Source organism: Desmodus rotundus, chromosome 6 (genome assembly GCF_022682495.2).
Source record: "Desmodus rotundus isolate HL8 chromosome 6, HLdesRot8A.1, whole genome shotgun sequence".
NCBI classification, from domain to species: Eukaryota; Metazoa; Chordata; class Mammalia; order Chiroptera; family Phyllostomidae; genus Desmodus; species Desmodus rotundus.
The window spans coordinates 92,722,400-92,741,932 of NC_071392.1; the positions used below are offsets into that span (position 1 = coordinate 92,722,400).

Sequence of the window (19,533 nt, forward strand, 5' to 3'; positions counted from 1 at the left end):
GACGTCCTCCCAAGGGTCTGGAGTGTCGACTGCGTGTTTTTTCTGTCTCTGAGGAGGTTTTCCTTCACAAAACCAAAGGGAGGCCTGCCAAACACATGAGGCTGAGGTGCCCAAGGCCAGGTGCACTCCAGCCCATCCTAGTTGAGTGCGGGGTGGCGAGGGCTGGGGGCCACGGGCCAGTCTCCTGTTGGTGTCCCGGCACTGTGCGCAGCCGGGGCCAAACCTCTTATTCCTGGAGTGGACTCCCAGCAGGCGTGCCCAAGGGGGAAATCGGACGAGATGCAGAAATAGTTGAGGCCATCACAGGTCTTGAGTAAGCACTTTTCCAGGGCTCACCGAGCGCAAAGCTGCAAGTTCAAGTGTTCAGGGCATAAAACACACTCATTTCCCTCATCAAAAATACAATGTGATTATTTGAGATTTATTCGATCCTTGCCCTCCGAGTTTTGATTAGCGGAGGAAGTACATTTCCTTGCGGCCCCAGGCCGGCCAGTGAAGCCCATGCCGCGACCATTAGCACCCTTGCACGTCTGGCCCAGATGGACAGCCAGTTTTACAGCCGTTTCCTACATCAGAGCTAATGGGGCAGGCGCGTCTGCTGCTCCACTTCAGCAGCTGTGGGGAACAGGCTGCAGAGGCCACGTCCTGGGGAAGGCTGGGGATGCCGGGCCGTGGGTCCTAGGATCCTCACGCACTGCCAAGAGCCCCCCCAGACTGTGAAGCAGAGGGTCCCACAGAACATGGGCTGGGGGCCAGGCTGGTGTGGGCCTGAGCCCCCGAGCCCCATCCTACTGACTCAGCTCTCCAAGGGCAGGGCTGTCCCTTCCCAAGAGTGTGGCATCTGAGCGCAGTCTGAGCCTGCACTGAGCTCCCGTGGAGTTTGGCAGGAGGAGCCCTTCCCCGCTGTCCCCACTTCCTGGAACTGGCCTTGTCCCCTGGTGGGCTAGTTTACTGGGGGGCCCGGAGGATCCAGCAGCTCCCTGCCCAGGCCTGGGGGCCGCACCTCCTGGGGGCCTTCCGTGGAGGCTGCCTGGCTGAGCTGCTGAGAAACATGCAGCGGAACGAGCCGCCTGGGTAGTGGGGACCGTGTGTGACCGTGACTGTGGTAGATTTCGTGACGGGGAGGCAGTGAAGAATGCCCTCGCTGCCCCGCCCCTGCAGATGGACCGGCTGGGCCTGGTGGGCAGAGGATCCCTGTCACAAACAGCGCCCGCTGGGTCACCATGCAGGGAAGCCAGCAGCCAGGGAGGGCACAGGGTCGGCCGGCTCTCAAGGCTCTGGGCGCTCGGGGGACCCCAAGGGGCCACTGGCAGGGAGCCCCGTGTTTTGCACCTGCCACCTGAGAGCTTGCCCTTGGCGGGCGCCGCAGCACGAAGGGCAAGCCAGCCTCTGGGTCCCCTACCTGCCTGGCGGAATAATAAAGCACTTTGTTACCTGCGAGCGCAGGAGACCTGATAAAAGCAGAATATTATCACGGCATCTGTGATTAGGAGGCAGCTGGCCACTGAAGGCTTGGTAACATTTATGAGCAAACATAATTTATTTCTGTTCTCTGATTATGAAGGCCGCCGTGGTTTGACCCCGCGGGGAAGGCCTCGCACACGTTATCTGCACAAGTGGGGCTGGGAACGAACACACCGACGCTCATTAAAAGCGAATTACTTTGTTTTGTGAAGATAGGAGAGAGGAGGCCTGGCAGAGGGGGTCCGGTGGCCCCAGGGGCCAAGGGCAGGGCCGGACACGAAGGGACCCTGCTGCCCACCTGCAAGTCAGGGATTTGGGCCACTTGGAAAACCCTCAGGGGGAGGGGGGATGTTCAGCAGTTTAGAAAACCAAGAGCGTGTGTGTGGGGGGGGGGGGGGGAGAGGGAGAGAGAGAGAGAGAGAGAGAAGGAGAGAGAGACTTCCAGCGTCTTCCTTACCTGTGAAAACAAAGGGGAGGGTTCGAGAGCCCTGAAACTTGCCCATATTTCTGGCTTTAAACTTAGCAGAGGACCCAACGCTTTTGATGCGCTGGCCTCACTGTTTGAAGTGGCCTTGCTGGCTGGCCTCTCTGTTCACTCCCGCCCCCTGGGCACCCGGGGCCCGTCCCCGCCGAGACTCACATGTCAGCTGTGCTGAGAAAGGCGAGCGCCTGGAGCAGAACCGATCGGCCCTTTCGTTTATTGGACTCTTGACTATGACGTACACCTGAAGCCAGGTGGAGGCAGGTCACCAGCTGCTGCAAATGGACTGTCGGCCACAGGTGGGGGGTGGCCAGGTAGGACAGAGGTCAGGGAAGAGAGGGTGGGGGCCGGAGCCCGTGCACGATCTTGGGTGTGTCTGCGGCAGACTCGGCTCTCGGTGGGCTGTGAAGACAGAGGACTCAGGTGACTCTGGGTCACCTGTCAGCTGAAACACCTGGGTGGATGGTGGTACCTTTGCTGAAGCCGGAAGGCTATCATTTTACCAGGCCCTTTTACTGCGTTCATCTCTATAGTCTACATAGTGGGAAGTTTTTTTAAAAAAAGCCAAACACAGCTAGAATGGTGGATTCAGAGACACAGGAGGTGTGTGGGGTTGGGGGAGAGGCAGGGAGTGTCCCGTGGGGGCAGAGCTGGAGGTGGGGCATGGCAGCGGTGGTGGTGCCCGCACAGCACTGTGACTGCAGTTCACGCTGCCCAAGTGTGCGCTCACAACAGGCTCCGGTGGCCGGCCGCATGTGTGTCTCACCACAATAACACAGCCCAGCTGGGGCGGCTCCGTGGACTGAGCACAGGCCTGCGAACCAGAGGGTGGCTGGTTCGATTCCCAGTCAGGGCACATGCCTGGGTGGCAGGCCCCAGTAGGGGGCGCACAAGAGGCAACCACACACAGGTGTTTCCCTCTCTTTCCCCTTCTTCCCCCGTTGCTCTAAAAATAAATAAATGAAAGATGAATAAAATAAAACACAGAGCCTGGGCCTGAGCTAGGCCCGTGGTGGAAGGCAACGCTCCCTTCCGCTCCCCGAGTGACACTGTGCCTCTGGTTGTGGCCCTGCTGAGTTCTAGCTTGTTGCCCTGACTGGTGGGGCTCGGCTCCTTGGGCGTCATCCCACAAAGTGAAGGGTCGCCAGTTCGATCCCCGGTCAGGGTGCAGGCCTGGGTTGCAGGTCTGGTCCCTGGTCGGGGCATGGAGGAGAGGCAACCGATCAATGCTTCTCTCTTGGCAAGGATGTTTCTCTCTCTTCCCCTTTCTGCAAAAATAAATAAATGGAAACTTAAAAAAAAAAAGATTTCTAGCCAATCGAATGGATGTGAAAATGCCACTTTCTGAACTGGGAAGGGTGCACACTTATTTGTCCTTTGTCCCTGTTGGTGGGATGGGGACCCCGGGCCGCTGTCCCGAGCTGCGGAGGGAAGGGCCTGGGTGTCTGGGAGAGAAATGAGCTGCTGCCTGAGAAAGCCGCCATAACCCTGACTGATGTAGCAGCTCGGTGCCGGGGGACAGCGCACTGGACCACAGTCTTGAAGAGTACGTAGTTACACACCGGACAGCGGCCACACAGACTTCTCCAGGTTGCCACCCGCTCTGCCACCCTCCCGGGCCACCAGCCTACAGCCTGCCCAACTCGGGGCCCGCAGCGCAGGGCACGGCTCCACAGTCCTCTGCTCTCTGTCCAATGCCACAGGGCTCCTCCATAAACAGTCCCCGAATCAGGACGGCAGTGGGTTCGGACAGCGTCAGGGGCCAGAGCTCACTAAGGCTCTGGAGCAGGCGGCTCATGAAGGTGGGCTGTGCGGAGGGGTGGGCGTGGGGTCAGTGCTTTCCCTGGGCTGCTGCCCGCCCTGAGGGCAGTGACCTCAACAACAGTTGTGATGAGTCTCCTGTGGGGGGAGGGCAGCGCGGAGGGGATGGGACTCGGTGGACTCTGGCGGCTGCAGGTCAGCTGGCCCGCAGGTCTCCATGTGACAACCGTCATGTAGGCATTTACAAGGCTCTGGGCATGTCCCGCCTGTGAATGTCCCATTGGTCAAGCAGGAGACATGCCCCCGTGGGAGGTGTGGGGGGGGGGGACATCAGCAGGCACCAGAGCTGGGCCCGGCGGGCCGGGTCGCTGGTAGTCATTAGTGTGTGTTCTGTCTCTCCCAATCTCCTCTCCTACCTGTCACAGGAGTCCGCTGGAGAAGCCATCACAGCTGTGGGTGCTCACAGGAGCTGACCTGACCCAGGAGGGCATGTGTACAGAAAGGAGACGACCAGGTGCCCTGGGCAGGAGGGCCCAGGCCTCCTGAGGGGCTGGCAGGAGGGGCTGCTGCGAGGCTTTGTCCCTGTCCGTGTGTCCCGTGCTGCTGTGCAGCTGGCCCCCACCTGGCAAGGAGGGTCCTGGGTCCCCCAGCCAGGGTTTCACTCTCACCGCTGCCCCCTGTCTCCTGTCCTGGTCTCAAGGAATCGTCACAAAAATCACCCCTGCCCGCCCCATCTCCTTCCCAGAGCAGCCTGAGCTCCGACTGCAGGGACCCTTGCCCCAGCAAGGGGGTGCTCTCTGTGGCACTCGGGTCTGGGGGCCACGGCCCAAACAGGCACCTACCCCACATTTGTGGAATCATCCCAGGGGCCTGTATGTGGCACCCGACACGTGGCCAACCTCCTGTGTGTGAGCCAGCGACCGAGAGTCCCCACCCTGCAGCCAGGGACGCCGGGCACAGGCAGCTCAAAGGATCCATCTGGCAACACACTGGGTGAGGCCTGACACCATCCCAGGTGGCCAGGCCTGAGGTCCCACCCTTCTCCCCAGCCCTCTGCTCTGGCCACAGCAAGTTCACAGGGGCGACAAGCCGGCATCCTGTCCAGAAGGGTGGCTGGGACCAGGGCCAGCAAGGATGGCAAATGCACAGGTGCAGACACACTGTGCGTAGGGCCTGTGAAGGGCGTCTGGTGTCACCTGAGGTCAGAGAGCGAGCGCAGTCCATGTCCTGTGCTCGGGGGTGCCTGAGCCCCTCCTCCCAGAGGTCTCCCCAAGTCTCTAAAGGGGCAATGCATCTTTCTAGGTGGAAATTTTGTTGTTCTCTTTTATTTTCCAGAGGAGTCTTAGAATGTGTGCATTAATTATTAAAATTAAGAAACCATACACCTAAATACTAATCCAATATTGTATGTGAATTATATCTGAATAAATCAGACACGTAATCTATTTCTGTCTCAAAATTCCCACTCCCATCCCCAGACATGCCTGTCTGTTCCGTCTGCTGGAATATTTATCCACCGCAACAGACAGGAACATTAGTGAATGTTCAGTCATGGGCACTCAGGGTGAGTATCCCCTACAATTCTTTTCTTTAAAGATTTTATGTAGTTATTTTTTTTTAGAGAGAGGGGAAAGGAGGGAGAAAGAGGAGAGAAACATCAATGTGTGGTTGCCCCTCATGTGCCCCCTACTGGGAACCGAGCCTGCAACCAAGGCATGTGCCCTGACTGGAAATCGAACCAGCGACCTTTCTGCTAACCCACTGAGACACACCAGTCAGCGCTCCCAAGGTCCCCAGTTCCTCTCACCCAGCCTCTTAAAAGCAGGCAGCCTGCTCTACCACCCAATTTCTCATATTCCCGTCACTCCGCACAGCAGCAGCAGACTCCTGCCTGGTGGGGGACAGAGTGGCAGCTGCATGGGTGACAGCCACACTCAGTGCCTCCAACTGCACCCCCTTGCTTTTGCTTCACGATGACCCCAGTCCTGCACACGACCGATGTGCTTGTGCACCGGTTACACCATGGAACTCAGGGGCCTGCTCTTGGTTCTTCACACCTTCTCTTCTTGCTACAACGTGACTCCCGGGGGCAGGTTTCTGTCTGTATCATTCACAATGTATCCCTCCCGGTGCTGAAACAGTAGCAGCTGTTCCAAGGAGACTGGCTGAGCAAAGGAGTGCGTGGATGGACTTCCCAGTTCACTACTGCGGTCTCTTTCGTGGGTGAAGAGGCCACAGGGTCACACAGGTCCCCAGTCCCAGGACACAAGAGAACCTGGCAGCACCCTGTGGAAGAAACTCCTTACCAGCAGAAATTGGTTGGGTGGTGAGAGGTAAGAAAGAAGGAGGGGTCGCAGACCCGGGAAGGAAGAGCATTTGCGTTTCCTTCACAGAGTTCTCCGTTTAAAAGTTACCTGCGGGGTTCCTGTCACAGCGCTGACCACTCCGCCTTGCCTGTGAGCCTCTGCTGGGGGCAGTCCCAGCAGCAGTTTGTGGGGCACACCTATGCCCTCACCTGCTGGCCAGCCTGCGCCCCCCCAGCCCACCGCCCACCCCAGAACCGCCGCGACTCCCTTTGTCTTTGCTCCTTCTGCGGGGCAGCACAGAGGACAGTGCTTTATGCTTGAGAGAAAGGCTATTATTCATCAGGTGCCCTGCAGTATTGAAAAGGGACAAACATGAAAACCAGAGGTTTAACAGCAACGGGGTCGCTCTGACCACAGGGGCAGGCACCTGCCCCAGCGTGCAGACTACACGCACCCCAGCTTCCCAGAGGTCTTGGCGAGCTGTTTGGGTACCCTTCCAAGCGCTGAGTGGTGGGGTCCCACCTGGCCAGGTGGGGACACCCCTGAGCAGCGGGGAGCTGACGGGTTGCTGCATCCGGGGGACAGCGGAGGGGCCCCAGCGCAGCGCCCCTGGCCTGACCCCGTGCCCCGCCCACCCCAGATAAGGCGGCGGCCTTTGTTCCTCCCCAGCTGGGTAAACCGCGCCCCCAGCCCCTCGCGGCGGCACCCTTTGTGCAGCCCAGCACGGCGGACAATGGCCAGAGGAGCCGCACGGAGTCCGACACCTTGCTTGTGTACACTTGGGGGGCGGGGGGGCGGCCAGGTGCATGGGCCTCGGAATGCAGGGTCGACACGGGGCCGGCGGGAGGGGGCTCCCACCTTCTCTGGAGGGGTGCGGGGATAGCAGGGGCGGGGGGGGGGGGGGGCGGTGTCCTGTCCTGGGAGGTGAAGACCCACCCTGGTCTGCCCGCACCGGGTCCCCAGCCCAGGGACATGGGGGCTGGAAAGGGCTAGCGAGGGGCCGGAGTGGGGTGAGGAGCCGGGGGCTGTTTCTCATCGGCGTCCGGTGTGGGACACACCTGGCGGGTTGTAAAGTGATTTACGAAGTGAAAGTGTTGAACGAGGCCACCAGCTGGAGGCCCGGCCCGGCGCTGTGGGTTTTATTAGGTGCCCTATTACGGAAAATAAACTGTAATCTGACCATAAAAACCAAATCTGAAAAACATATTTGCCCTTGTGGCCTGAAATGGGCTGCATTCCTGCTGGAGGTCCCGCCTCCGGGGGGATTAGTTTTGCTGAGAGAGACACGGAGCGTGCAGGACTTTGATACGGGGTGGGGGCACATCGTGCGGACCACCCCAAGGACTCCAACCCTCCCGGAGGGGCCTGCTCTGCTCTCAGGGCCCCTCCCAGCAGCGCCCCCTCCTCCAGCCCCACCGCCCTGTGCCTGGGGGCCACTCTCACCCCAGTGCAACTCTGAACTGCCCTCCACCCCAGGGGAGGGGTCACAAGGGGTGAGGGATCAGTGAACCCGCAAACCTGGGAGGTGCTCCAGGGACCTGGCCTGCCATGCGGGGCTGGCGCCCAACCTCACGGGACCGCAGGGGCTCCGGCGGCGGGGTCGGGGGGCCAGGTTCTCCCTTCCTGGGCCTTCTCTGTAGTTAGGATTTTCCCTAGCAAGTCTGCCCCACCTTTAGTGGGGACGGGGAGGGAGGGGGAGGGGTGGAGCGAGGGAGAGAGTAGGAAGAGGAGGTGAGAAAGGGAGGGAGGAGGAAGAGGGAGGGAGGAAGGTCTGCCTTTGTTGCAACCACCTTAACCATCTTGCACCGCATGTCCAGTCCAGTCCTGTTAACGGGACACATTTCATCGGCGACAGATCTCTGGAACTGGTTCCTCCAAAACCCAAACTTCGCACCCGTTCAGCAGCCTCCCTTTCCCTCCTCCCTGCCCCTGGCAGCCACCCTTCCACCTTCTGTTGCTAGGAGTTCGACTGTTTCAGATTCCACACATAAGGAGAACTGTGCAGAGTTTGGGTGACTGGCTTGTTGTGCTCAGCATAGGGTCCTCCGGGTTCACGCGCCGTGTCGTGGCATTTAAAAGGGTTCCTTCTTATGTGGGGCGGAATAATATTCCATTTTACATCCGCAACCCATTTCCTTGGTCCATCCATCCGGGACCGACACCTGGGCTGTTTCCACCTCTTGGCCATCGAGACTCACTGCGGTGAGCGTGGGGAACAAATGTCTCTCCCAGGGCCTGCCTTTAATTCTTTCTGGATACACAGCCCGAAGGAGGACTGCTGGTTCCTGAGGTACTTCTAGCTTGCGTTCGATTTTTTTATTTTTATTTTTATTTTTGCAGGGACGTCCATACTGTTTCCATAGAGGCTGTGTGCACTGCTTGACGTTGCTACTAACTGTGCACGGGGCCCCAGCTTCTCCCGTCCTCACCGACATTGCTTCCTGCTTTGTTTCGTTTCTACAGCAGACATCCTAGACGGGGGGGGGGGGGGGGGGGGGGGGGGGGGGGGAGATGGCTTGCACTTCCCCGAGGAGCAGGGACGTCATGGGCCTCCACGTGCTGTGGGCCGCCTGGTGCGTCTTCCTCAGAGAAACGTCTATTCGCGTCCTTCGTCTACGTTTATGTTGGATTTTGGTCGCGGCTGTTGCGTTGTGTGGGCGCTTTCTGCCGTGGACATCGGCCCCTTAGCAGAGATACGGTTTGCAAATGTTTTCCCATTGCCAGAGTACCTTTTCATTCTGCTGTGCTGGGCTCCCTTGCTGTGCAGAAGTGTTGACGGTTAAGTTCGTCTGTTCTGGTTTCTGTTGTCTGTGCTTTGGGCATTGTGGACAGTCTGTTGAGCTGACTGTGCCCAAGTGACCTGCTTCTGGGGACAAGGTAGGGAGAGCCCAGGGCAGGGAACACAGGCCCGCTGGGGCTCGTTCTGGCCGTTTACGCGCTTCTCCCACTTGAGGGGTCGGCCCCTGGGCGCCTGCAGGACTGGACAGGGTGCCCGTGAGCTCTCGCGGGGGGAGGGGGGTAGATTGGTTTCTTTGTCACGAACAGGATTTCTTCCCATTCTTTCAGTTCTGCTGGGGGAACCGAGGGGGCACCCCCCTTTCCCACCGGGGGAGCATCTCAGCTGGGACCCTCCAGAGGGTCGCCGGGGGAGCCCCATGGCACCAGGGAGGATTCCAGGCCACAGGCCTGCTGGGTCGCAGGAAAGCCTGGGCTTTGTCTGGAAGCAAGGGCTCGTCTTCTTCGGGGCTCTGCTGGGCGAACTGGCGCGGGTGCGGGAACGTCGTCCGCACGCAGGGGGTCCTCCAGCAGCAGGGCTGAGCCGGCAGGCGGTGCTTGCTACTGGGAATGAATTGTTCGCTGTGCCCGGAGTGGGTGAGGACGAGCCAGTGATTATATTTAAATTTGCTATAATTGATTTGGGGAAGAGCTACTGTGACAAGAACGAATTGATCATTAAATTTATTAGTGAGATAAATTCCACCGCGATTAAGCAGCTGGCTGGAGCACCGGGGCCGAGGGCCGTGCTTCCTTCCCAGCCGCCAAGTCCCCACGCCAAGCCCAGGCTGGCTCAGCTGGGGGAGAAGGGACCGTAATAATGATGTCCCTCAGTGCCCCCTTCCCCTTGTCGCAGAGGGAGTGGGTCTGGGCGAAGGGACAGCACCACGCTGAGGACGGCTGCCCAGCGTTGCGGTGGTGGCGCCGAGGCTGGGCCCCGAGCGGGGGGCGCGGGAATAAACCCCAGATGTGGAACCAGCCTGGAAAGTGGTCGTTGCAGGCTGAACTCACCAATGTGTTTGAAATTAAAACGAGATACGCACATCGCTTTTAACCCAAAGGCACGTCTCTCTCCTCAACCGCCCACCCCTCCCTCCGGCTTCCCCACCAGTTGCAACCCCAGTCCCGTCCCCAAAGCACCTTTGGACCCCGAGGCGGCCAGGCCCGCGCCCAACCGCTGCTCCCGCCAGGCTCCAGCGGTCGCGCCCGGGCCTCGGCTGGGGTTGGATTTTATGGAAGGAGCCCGGGGTGATAATGAGCTGCCAGAGAGGATATTAATCTCACCCGGGCCTCGAGGTGGAGGAGTGGCCCCGCTGGCCTGCGCGTAATCACCCGAATGAAACGCCAGGCCCTTCTGAACTCATTTATCAGCCGGGATTGGGGGGGAGGATGGGGGAGGGGGCCGAGGAGCTCACCCCGCGCCCAGGCGCCTGGTGGGAGAAGGAAGGAGAAAGGCACGACGGAAGGAGAAAGAGGCGCAGTGTCCCTGTCGCGGAATGCCTCCAGGCCCGGGAGAGGCCCGACTCCGCAGGCGGCGGGGGCCGCGAGCAGGCAGGGCGCACGCGGCCGGCATGTGCGGAACACATGCGCGGAACACATGCGCGGGCCGGCGGGTGATTGATGGTGCGCCGCTGAGGTTTGTTAACCCCGAGCCACGGCAGCCCGGACGCAAAGCCTTTCTGTCGCCTTCCCTGTCCGCGCGGATATTTGCGCGCAGTTCCCAGAAAACAGATCCGGGCCGGCGCTCGGGAGGTTCCTCGCTGGGGAAGGAGAAGCGCAGCCCTCGGCGACCCCATCGGGGATACGTGCGCCAGCGGGCGCGCCGGCCACGCCGACCCCAAGAGCCAGCCCGGCTTCTCTTCTGAAACATTCAGAGTGTGTTTCCCTTTCGGGAGCACCAGGGAAGCAAGAAGACCCTCAAGGAAACAGGAAAACAAACGCAGAGGTCCAGAGTTGCTCTCCTGGGGTTCGGCATCCGGGACAGATGTGAGCCAGGCATCCGGACGCGCGCACACCTGGCCTCAGGTGCTTTTTCCAGCACTTCGCACCTGCGCCTCCCCAGCAGCGGAATCCAGCTCCCCGCCCGCTCAGGGCCCAGAAGGAGGAGGCGGTCCTCACACCCGGCTGCGATCCGAGATTCAGATTCTCACCTCCAGCTGGGAATTGCCCCGGGGAGGGTGGGGGACCACCATCCTTTCAACAACACAAATTGTAAAGCCGGTGCCATAACTCCCCGCAAGAGGTCTGCACGCGTATCCAGTAAAAAACCAATTTATTTTACATTCCATCGTGGGCGATGGGAGAAGCTAAATAATTTAGCATGCATAAGTAGACGTTTCTTTTTTACATATAAATACAATGTACAAAAATAAAGACAGTACAGTTTTGAGATTTCCAGCAGTTTGCACGCTCACGACATAGTTTTTCCCCCTAAGATACATAAGCACAAAACATTTATTTTTTTCAAGATTCAGCAGAATGGCGTTTCCAGAGAAGGTTTCAAGTTTCGAGGTCGTTTAACACTGTAGGTTTCTGCCTTCTCCATTCCGGACAGGGGGGAGCTGGGAGGCCGCCCCTGGTGGCTGTCGGCTCTTCTCACAGATACCGCCCCCCAACACCACCCGAAATTAAATTGATAGGAACAAGAGTTCAAGTTCGAGAACACTGGGCCTCCCCCTCTGTCCATGGAAGGGCAGAGCGGTGCTGTGGCCCACGCGGGCAGCCCCCAGGACGCAGTGGGACCTGGGGCCCCGGTGGTGGTGGCCGCGGGAGGCTCGAGGCCGCGGCGGCCAGGCATCCCTGCGCCCCCGTCGCTGGCCCGGGTCCTACTGGGGCGGGGGCTGGTGCCCGGGCCTGGGGGGCGGGGAGTCGCCGCCGGAGGAGCAGTCGGAGGAGGCGGCGTGCGTGCTGGCGCCGTTGCTGTAGGGGAAGTGGTCCTCGTCCTCGTCGTCCTCGTCGTCCTCGGGGTCACTGTCCCTCAAGTCCCGCAGGCGCCGCGCGCTGCCCTTGTCCCCAGGCGCCGGCGGCCCCAGCAGCTCCTCGTCGCCCTTGTCCTCCGCGGCGCCGCCTCTGCCCGCAGCCCCGCCGCCCCTCTGCTTCTCCGCCTCCTGCGCCGCCTGCTCCTTGGCCTTTTTGCTGCGTTTCCACTTCATCCGCCGGTTCTGGAACCAGATCTTCACCTGGGGGCACAAGGAGGTCAGACGCTGCCCCCTCCACCCCCTCCCATCCCGAGTCCCTGCCGCGAGTGGGGTTCAGGTCGCAGGACTCAAACTCCAGGGGCTGCTGCACCCCTCCCCGGAGCTGGGCGCGGGCCGGGCGCCCCGACCCGGCGGGCGGAGCACCCTAGTTCTGCGGAGGAAGGGCAGGGCAGCTCTGCGAGGCTGCGAATCTCAAGATGTCCCCTCTTCTCTCTCTGGAACAGTCGTCTCCGATGGTGGCCTGGGGCCGCCTGCTTCGGGAACGGGAAGGGCAGGGGCGTGGAAATGCAGCTCCCTGGGCCTCGCCCCAACCTACCAAGACCTCTGGGCGCAGAAGCTGAGTCCTGGCCTGGCGGGGGCACCTGCACCCTCCCCAGACACTAATCCGCACCCACCAGTGGGAAAGGAGCAGCTCGGGGTGCTAGGAGCCTCACGGGGTGGAGAACAGAGGTGACAGTGTCCCCAGGGGCCAGGAGGTGCTGGGGGGTTGGGGGGGTGCAGTTTACCTGGGTCTCCGTGAGCATCAGCGATGTGGCCACTTCGAAGCGCTTGGGCCGCGACAGGTACTTGTTGAGCTTGAACTGGTGCTCCAGCTCCAGCAGCTGCTGGCTGGTGAAGGCCGTGCGCGGCCGGCGGCACTTCCCCAGGAGGTTCGACTGCGCCTGGGCTGCGGTGGTGGGCGGAGAGCGACCGGGCGTGAGGTGCAGCCCGGCTGTCCTCGGGTTCTCAGGGTCCCCCCCCTCGGACCTACAGCCTGACACCTCTTCCCTCAATGTTGGTGGCACCTCCCCGGGGCTGGGTCAGCTGGAGCCCAGGCCCTGGAGGCTGGGTGGAACCGGACGGTTCAGGTTTGATGAGGCCAAATCTTTTTGGTCCTGGGTGTCTGATTCAACAGAGCCTATTACCCAGGTGCGCCCTCTCCACCTGGGGGGAGGGGGTGCTGGCAGAAAGAAGGGTGACAAAGGCCAGCAGCAGAGACCTGAAGGATGCACCACCTCCCACTCACTCCTCACCCACCTCCCTCAACTCAGGCCCAGATCTAAATGGCTTTCCCGGAATCACTGCCTCTTCCCCAGCCAGGGCTGTGCAGGCTCCTTCAGTACAAAGCAGAGGAGAAAGGGAAGGACGAGAAGGATGGAAGGGAGGAAGGAAGGGAGGGAGGGAGGAAGGAAGGGAGGAAGGGAGGGAGGAAGGAAGGGAGGAAGGAAGGAAGGGAGGAAGGACTAACCCTGGCCCCACATGGGAGTGTGTTAACCAGAGACCTTCTCTCATTGAAAACGTTTTCTTGACGACCTGCCCCCGGGGCTCAGAGAGACTGGACCGGGGAGATTGGAATTCTTTTCGGGACGATTCTCATTATGCAAATGAAGGACCTGGGTAGGGGGAACTCTGCTTTCCGGGCGCTGAAGGGGGTCCCTCACTTTATTTACGCAATTTCACGCGGTTACAGCACAGGGAATTTTATGACTTCAAAACGAGACTTCCCTTGATTTCCCAGGGGCCTGACAAGCGTCAGACAATAAAAGGAAAGAAAGAAGAAAAGCGGCCGGCCTCTGAGGAGGAGCGGCTCCCCTGGGAAGGGCAATTTGCTTTATGGGAGGCCCCCGCCCCCTGCTTTAAGCTAAACAAGACCCGAATTCCCAACTTGACAATACAGGACAACTTTAATTAAAACACTGGCTCCGAAGGGACCATTTGGGAAATGCCATCCAGCAGCAGAGACGGCCGATTAAAGGCACTGAACTCTTCCGGCGACCAGAGAGGCACCCCGGACACATTCCACACCCTGGCTGGCTCCTAACTGCCCTTCAGGGCTTGTGTCCGCATTCCTTTCTGGACTGCGCGCTGCCTGGGTGTCCAGTCGGCTACCTCTGGGTCAAAATTGGGAGCCAGAGATGGGCGAAGTGTGATGGCAAAGGAACTTGGCTCTAAGCAGTTTCCCGAGTGACCTTGGGCTCCGTGACGGCCGGAGAGAGCCGCTGGGTGGCTTCGGAACCCAGCACCCAGGGGGGCCAGTGTGGAAACCGAGACTCCCCCACGGTGGGAGGCTGTGCGCCCCAGGCTCTGGGAAAGGTGGGTCAGAAGGAGCAATCCATGAGAAGGGGTGTGCTGGGCCCCAGGCCCTCAAGGTGCCCTGGGTCTGGCTGTCCGAGACCACCTGTGTGGAGGGCAGCACCTCCCCCGCTGAGAGGTGAGAGCAAGCTCTCCCTTTCCTTTGTGGGGGCTCACGAGGGACAGGCTTCCCGATGGGAAGGGATGGGAGCAGAGCTGGGCCAAAAGGCCAGGGCGGCTGCAGGCAAACAGTGCCCTTGCCGGGGTTTTCTCACCGCGCTGCGACTTCTGCAGCCCTCCGGGCCCTACCTTTTCTCTGTTCAGTCACAGCCACGGCCTCTAACAGAGGGATCTGAATTCTGGCAAGTGTTTATTTCTGTTTTCTTTTTGGCTTTTCCCCTCTCCCATGCCTGCATCTCCTCAGTCTAAACAAATCCACTCAGACAGAAACAATGGGGTCTCTTTGTTTGGGTGTTCCACGCTGGAAGCAGGAAGCCTTCTGCATCTTCCTCTGAGCCTCACTGGGGGGGCCGCGGCGCAGACCCAGACTCTTCCACAGCGCCCAGCCCGGGGGCCAGGAAAGCCAGGGCCACCCGGTTGTCCTGCCCCAGGGAAAGCAAACACACCGCTCCCAGTCCACCGGCTCTTGGTGTTGGAGGTAGCCGGCCCTTCCTCTCTCCTCCCTAAGGGGGGGGGGGAATTCGCTTCTGTGTTGGGCGCCCCCAATTCAAAACGGGCACCTGCCGCTCAGAGTCCCTGCGGCGGGGTCCCTAAAGGCGGGCGCATCTCTCTGCCCAAAGGGGTCCAGGCGCCACCGGTGGGGTCAAGTCAGCCCAGCCAGCCGCCTTCTGGGCTTTGCGCCTTGGACTCAGCGCCCTTCCAGAGGCAGGCAGAGCACCGGGAAGGCCCGGAGGCCCTGACGTCTCAGAGCCCGTTTATCTCCGGCTCCTCCCGGCTCACTCCCTCTGCTGGGAGGGGCCGGGGGTCTCTCCGGACCCCAGAATGTGGGGCAAAGTCACGCCTGTTTCCCGGGATGGGAGCGCCTGCTTCCTGACCCCCAGGCCCGCCTGACTCGGGACGCTCCGAGCCGCTCCTTCCCCGGCCACTTCCTTCTCCCCCGGCCTGCCGGTTAATCATTAGATTTTAGCCTCACTCCTCCAGCTGCCTCTAACCTTAGAAAGAGAGAGAAGGCGAGGTCCTCGCGTGGCCATTTTAATAATTCGCTGCCGACCCCGCACCGCTCAGCCCGCACAAGTCCTCGCAGGCCCCGGGCAGAGCGGCGGGGCGGCTTCGCGGCGCGGGCAGAGCTCACTTGGAGCAGAGAGCTAGGGGAGGGCGGTGCCCGGTGGAGGCGCGAGACATCCGCCTGCCCGGAGCCCCTGCCCCGTGTTTTCCCCTCTCCCCGGGCCCGAGGGCTGCGCGGCACTCACAGTTGAAGTCGGGCATCTTCGGCAGGATCATGCCCGCGGTGGACGCGCGCAGCCACTGGTCCAGCTGGAAGGTGCCGGCGCCCAGCTTGATGGGGTCGACCGGGTGCGCGGGGTGCGCGCCCTGCACCTGCGGGTACGAGTAGGAGAGCGCCGGGTGCTGGCCGGCTAGGACCGCCGCCGCTGCCGCTGCCGAGTAGCCGTAGACCGGGTGGCCGTAGAGCGCCGCTTGCGCCGGGAGCCCCGCGCCGCCTTGCGCGCCCCCTGGGTGCAGCCCCAGCGCCAGGCTCCCCGCGGCGGCGGCGGCAGCGGCGGCGGCGGCGCCTGGGTGCGCGTGGTGGTGCGGAGCCCCGGGCCCGCCGCCGGCGCCGCCCGCGCCCAGGAAGCCTGGTTTGGGCAGCAGCGCGCCGTGCGCAGCCAGCAGGCGCGGCGGCGACGGGCTCTCGGCTCGCAGGCGGTCAGCCGGCGCCGCGGGCGGCTCCGAAGACGTGGGGCTGCAGCCGCCGCTCGCCCCGCTGCTCGCCCCGCTGCCGCCCGGGCCAGAAGCGGCGGCCGCGAGCGAGGTGACCAGGGCCAGTGGCGCGGTCTGCGCCGAGGCCGCGCGCGGGGGGTCCACCGCCAGCAGCGCGTCGATGCGGAAATTTTTGGATTTTTCCATCGGCTCGAGAGGGGCTGGCGATCGAGGCCGGGTGGCGGGTGACGCGGCCGTGTGAGGAGGCGCGGAGTCCGTGCGTGGCGTGGCCAGCCCGAGGGCTCGGTATTGTTACGATGATTATTTGCCAATAATCGAAGTCGCCGCCGGAAACTCAGCCGAGAGTGACCATGTCCAGAGCCTCCTCCGCGAGGGCCCCGCCCCTGCCGCGCTCCCACGCGCTCGCACAAACTCCACGCGAGTGCTGGAGCGCCGGGCGGAGGCCGCTGGCGCCGTGCTGGGGACCCGCGCCCCTGCGCGCACTTGAAGCGCAGCGCGGCCGCGGATTGGCGCGCGCGGGGGGGCCCGGGGAGGGGCGGCGGCCCGGCCATTGGTCGCAGGGCGCACCTGTCACCGTCGCGGCCGCCCGCCGCCCCGCCCCTGAGCCGCGTGGTCCTAAACAGCCCGGGGTGTAGAGCTGGGGCTGCGGGGAGGGGACAGCGACCAGGGGTGGAAAGCTCTGAGGCGCAGCCTAGGATCTCTGCTGGCTCTCCTTGGGGTGCTGAGCAGGGCGGCGGGCACTGGCGACCCCGGGTGCTCGGGGGGCCCCCGCAGCTGCCAAACTCCAGACTCCGAGATACTCGTCCCCTAGGGCCAGCAGAGCGCGTCCTCTCCCGCCGCCTCGCCAGCGGGGGAGTTTGTCCACTTCTGCGTCCGAGCGCCCACGCTGCTTCCAGAACCAGCCGCCCTGCTCAGTGTCTGTAGCGCAGAGAAGACCGACCCGGCCCCCAAGCCTCGCTCCCGGGTCTCCGCGGCGCACAGGAGCGGTTTGTGTCTCTGTCGCCAGCCCTCTACAAGTGGAACCTTCTCGCCTCCTCTGGGGAGTGCTGTGCGTTTCAGGGGTCGTGTGTGGGGCGCGTCCTTGCGCGTGTGCGCGTCAGTTTGCGGTCCACAGAGGTCGCCGCGAGCCCCCGCCCGGCCAAGGCGCAGAGGGCAGCGTCTGCGTGCCTGTGGCCTGCAGACCCGGGTCGGCCCGGAGACCTGTCCGCCTCGCATGCAGCAGGTCCTCGGTGGCAGCCCTTTCTTTCTCTCTGCTAGGTATCCCATTGGGCTGGCAGGACACCGCGCCCGCCTCCACCTCGGGGGCAGGCGTTGCCCTGAGACCGGACGGTGCTGTGGGTGCCCCTCTCCTGCCTGCAGCGTCCTGGAAAATCGGCCGGAAGGCTGAGCAAGGTAGTGGCGTGAGACTCCAGGCCCGTCTCCCCACCCCACGCCCAGGCCTCAAATATTTACAGTAAAGACACTTACAAGGGCTTTTCTACACGGAAAGAATCTACGCACAGGCGACCCCAACACCAGGCTTTGTCAATAGCTCCATGAGAGCGAGTTATCTCCCCGGACAGGTGTGGGAATGCAGGAGAGAGCTTCAGGTTCTGGAAGCCCGGCTTCTGCGGCAGCAGAGAGGTGAATAAAGGGCAGGCAGAGCCTGGGGAGGGGCAGAGCAGCGGGACGCACTCAGCGCCAGGAACGCTGTAAAATCAGCAGGTCCGGTCGCTACAGGAGGGATTTTTTTTTCCCCAAAGGTAAATACTGTGTAGGGACTGTGTTGCTTCTCCTCCAAAGGCTTTTTATCTCCGTGAGAGTTGGTTGCAGGGACTCTGTGGTCAGGGGTCTTGTTTCTTTGTCCTTACAACCCGGTGGTTCCGAGAGACACACCGGAGTAGCCGGTGACTGGGAGGGTGTCCAGGGCCGCAGAGACCCGCGGAGAATGTTAGGCAGCTTTACAAAAATCAGCATTGACTTGCAAATAGGAAGGACAGATTTGCATGGTGTTTCTGTCTTCAGAGGATAGCTTTTTGAGGACATAAAAATGCAGTCCTGCCTCTAAGTGGTGAGTGGGGGGCACACCCATTTCTACGTGCCCGTGAGCTTTCTAGAATTATCTCCCTGAACCTCCATTTTACAGAGGGCAGGGTCAGCGAGGTTGACACTGTTCTCCCCAGCTCACTGTTCAGCCTCAGGACTGGGGTTGGAGCCAGGTGTGACTGCAGGGGCCACCCCCTTCCACTGCGGCCCTCCAGTGTCCCACCCCTGTGTCCCCTTTGCCCCCTGCCTGGTGCCCTTGGAGAAGGCAGGCTATGCAGAGACCTGAGATGCTGAGCTACCAGTTCCTGGCAGGAAACCCTTTGCCCTTCTCAGAAGGGTGTCTTGGGTGTCATCTGCCTCCCTAAGATACAGAGCAATTGTGACTGCCCCCCCCCGCCCCTGCTACACACACACAGGGCTGAGCTCCTAGGCTGACAGGCCTTCCTGGGTCTCGTCACCTCTCCCTCTGTCTGCTGGGACAGGACAGCTAGTCCCAAGGGCTCCCACCCACCAACCAGACCAGGGAGGCTGGGGGCGGGGAGTGACTGCCAACTAAATTCCCCAGATTAGCCCACTGCCCTCTCTCCCACCCAGAACAGCCCCCGCCAAGACCCCAGGGCCCTTTCAGGTGGGGGCGGGTATGCAGGCTAGCAAGCTAGGCTCACCAAACACCCCCCTCCCTCAACAAAGCCCTGTGTTTTAAACTCTCAGAGGGCTCCCTCCACTGCCTTTGTCCCACGGCAACCGTGTTGTCAAATTATGAAAACTCCCACCTCCCCCGTGTCCTCCCCGCCCCCGTCAAGCTGGAAGTACTTCCTGGTTCACCTGGTTTAGCTCCCATCCACACCGGTGGGGCCCAGAGAGGTGACCGCAGAGGACTGAGCCTGCCTGCTACTGCCGGTCCTGGCCGCCCCTCCAACTGCAGTGGCACCCCGATTTCCACACCCCTTTATTTTGGTGAATCTCTATTTCTTTGTCTAGAAAAGCCCGCATCAGACCCAATGGACTCTATGGGGCTAAAGGGCTTTCGAGGGACCACACGCATGCTAAGAAGGAGCGAATACACGCTGGAGGTTCTCTCTGTGCAACTGCGTGGAGACAGAGGGAGCCGTCTGGGAAGCTGGGGTCTTTGTGGGGTTTACGGCCCGGGAAGAGCGCATGCGGGCCCTTCCCCGTTCCAGCCTCTGTGTGGGCCTAGCCAAGCTGCCTTTGAAGATGGGGAGGCAGGCCGGAGGTGGGGGGGCCGGGGGGGGGCCGGGGGGTTGGCTGCGGTGGGACATCACAGGTCTGGTCCAGCAGGAGGGCCGCCCCGGGTCTCCAGCCGCTCCTCTCGCCCTTGGCCCAGGGCAGCCTCCAGCCCCACGGGCCTGGTGTGACTTCCCACAGCCTGGCTCCCACCCCGGCCCTTTCTCTTCCCCAGAGGGCCTTCCTTCAGGGTTCAGAAAGCTTCCTCCTGGCCCTTTCTCCCACTGCCCAGAGGTGAGAGCTGGGGGTTTATACAAACAATCCCACGCCCATTCCCGGCTGGAAATGTACATTTACGTGTTTGTTAAAAGGTCAGGGGGGGCTGCGG

At 61.7% G+C, this 19,533-nt stretch overlaps 1 protein-coding gene across 1 annotated transcript; it reads right to left on the reverse strand.

The window, feature by feature from the left end:
• Positions 1-11,042: 11,042 nt before the first annotated feature.
• Positions 11,043-16,327, reverse strand: MNX1 (motor neuron and pancreas homeobox 1). The gene is made up of 3 exons (XM_053926914.1): positions 15,467-16,327; positions 12,491-12,651; positions 11,043-11,966 (listed from the first exon to the last, which is right to left on the reverse strand). The coding sequence occupies exons 1-3, from the start codon at positions 16,119-16,121 to the stop codon at positions 11,613-11,615; spliced, it is 1,170 nt and encodes a 389-aa protein (XP_053782889.1). The 5' UTR covers positions 16,122-16,327; the 3' UTR covers positions 11,043-11,612.
• Between the last annotated feature and the right edge of the window lie 3,206 nt (positions 16,328-19,533).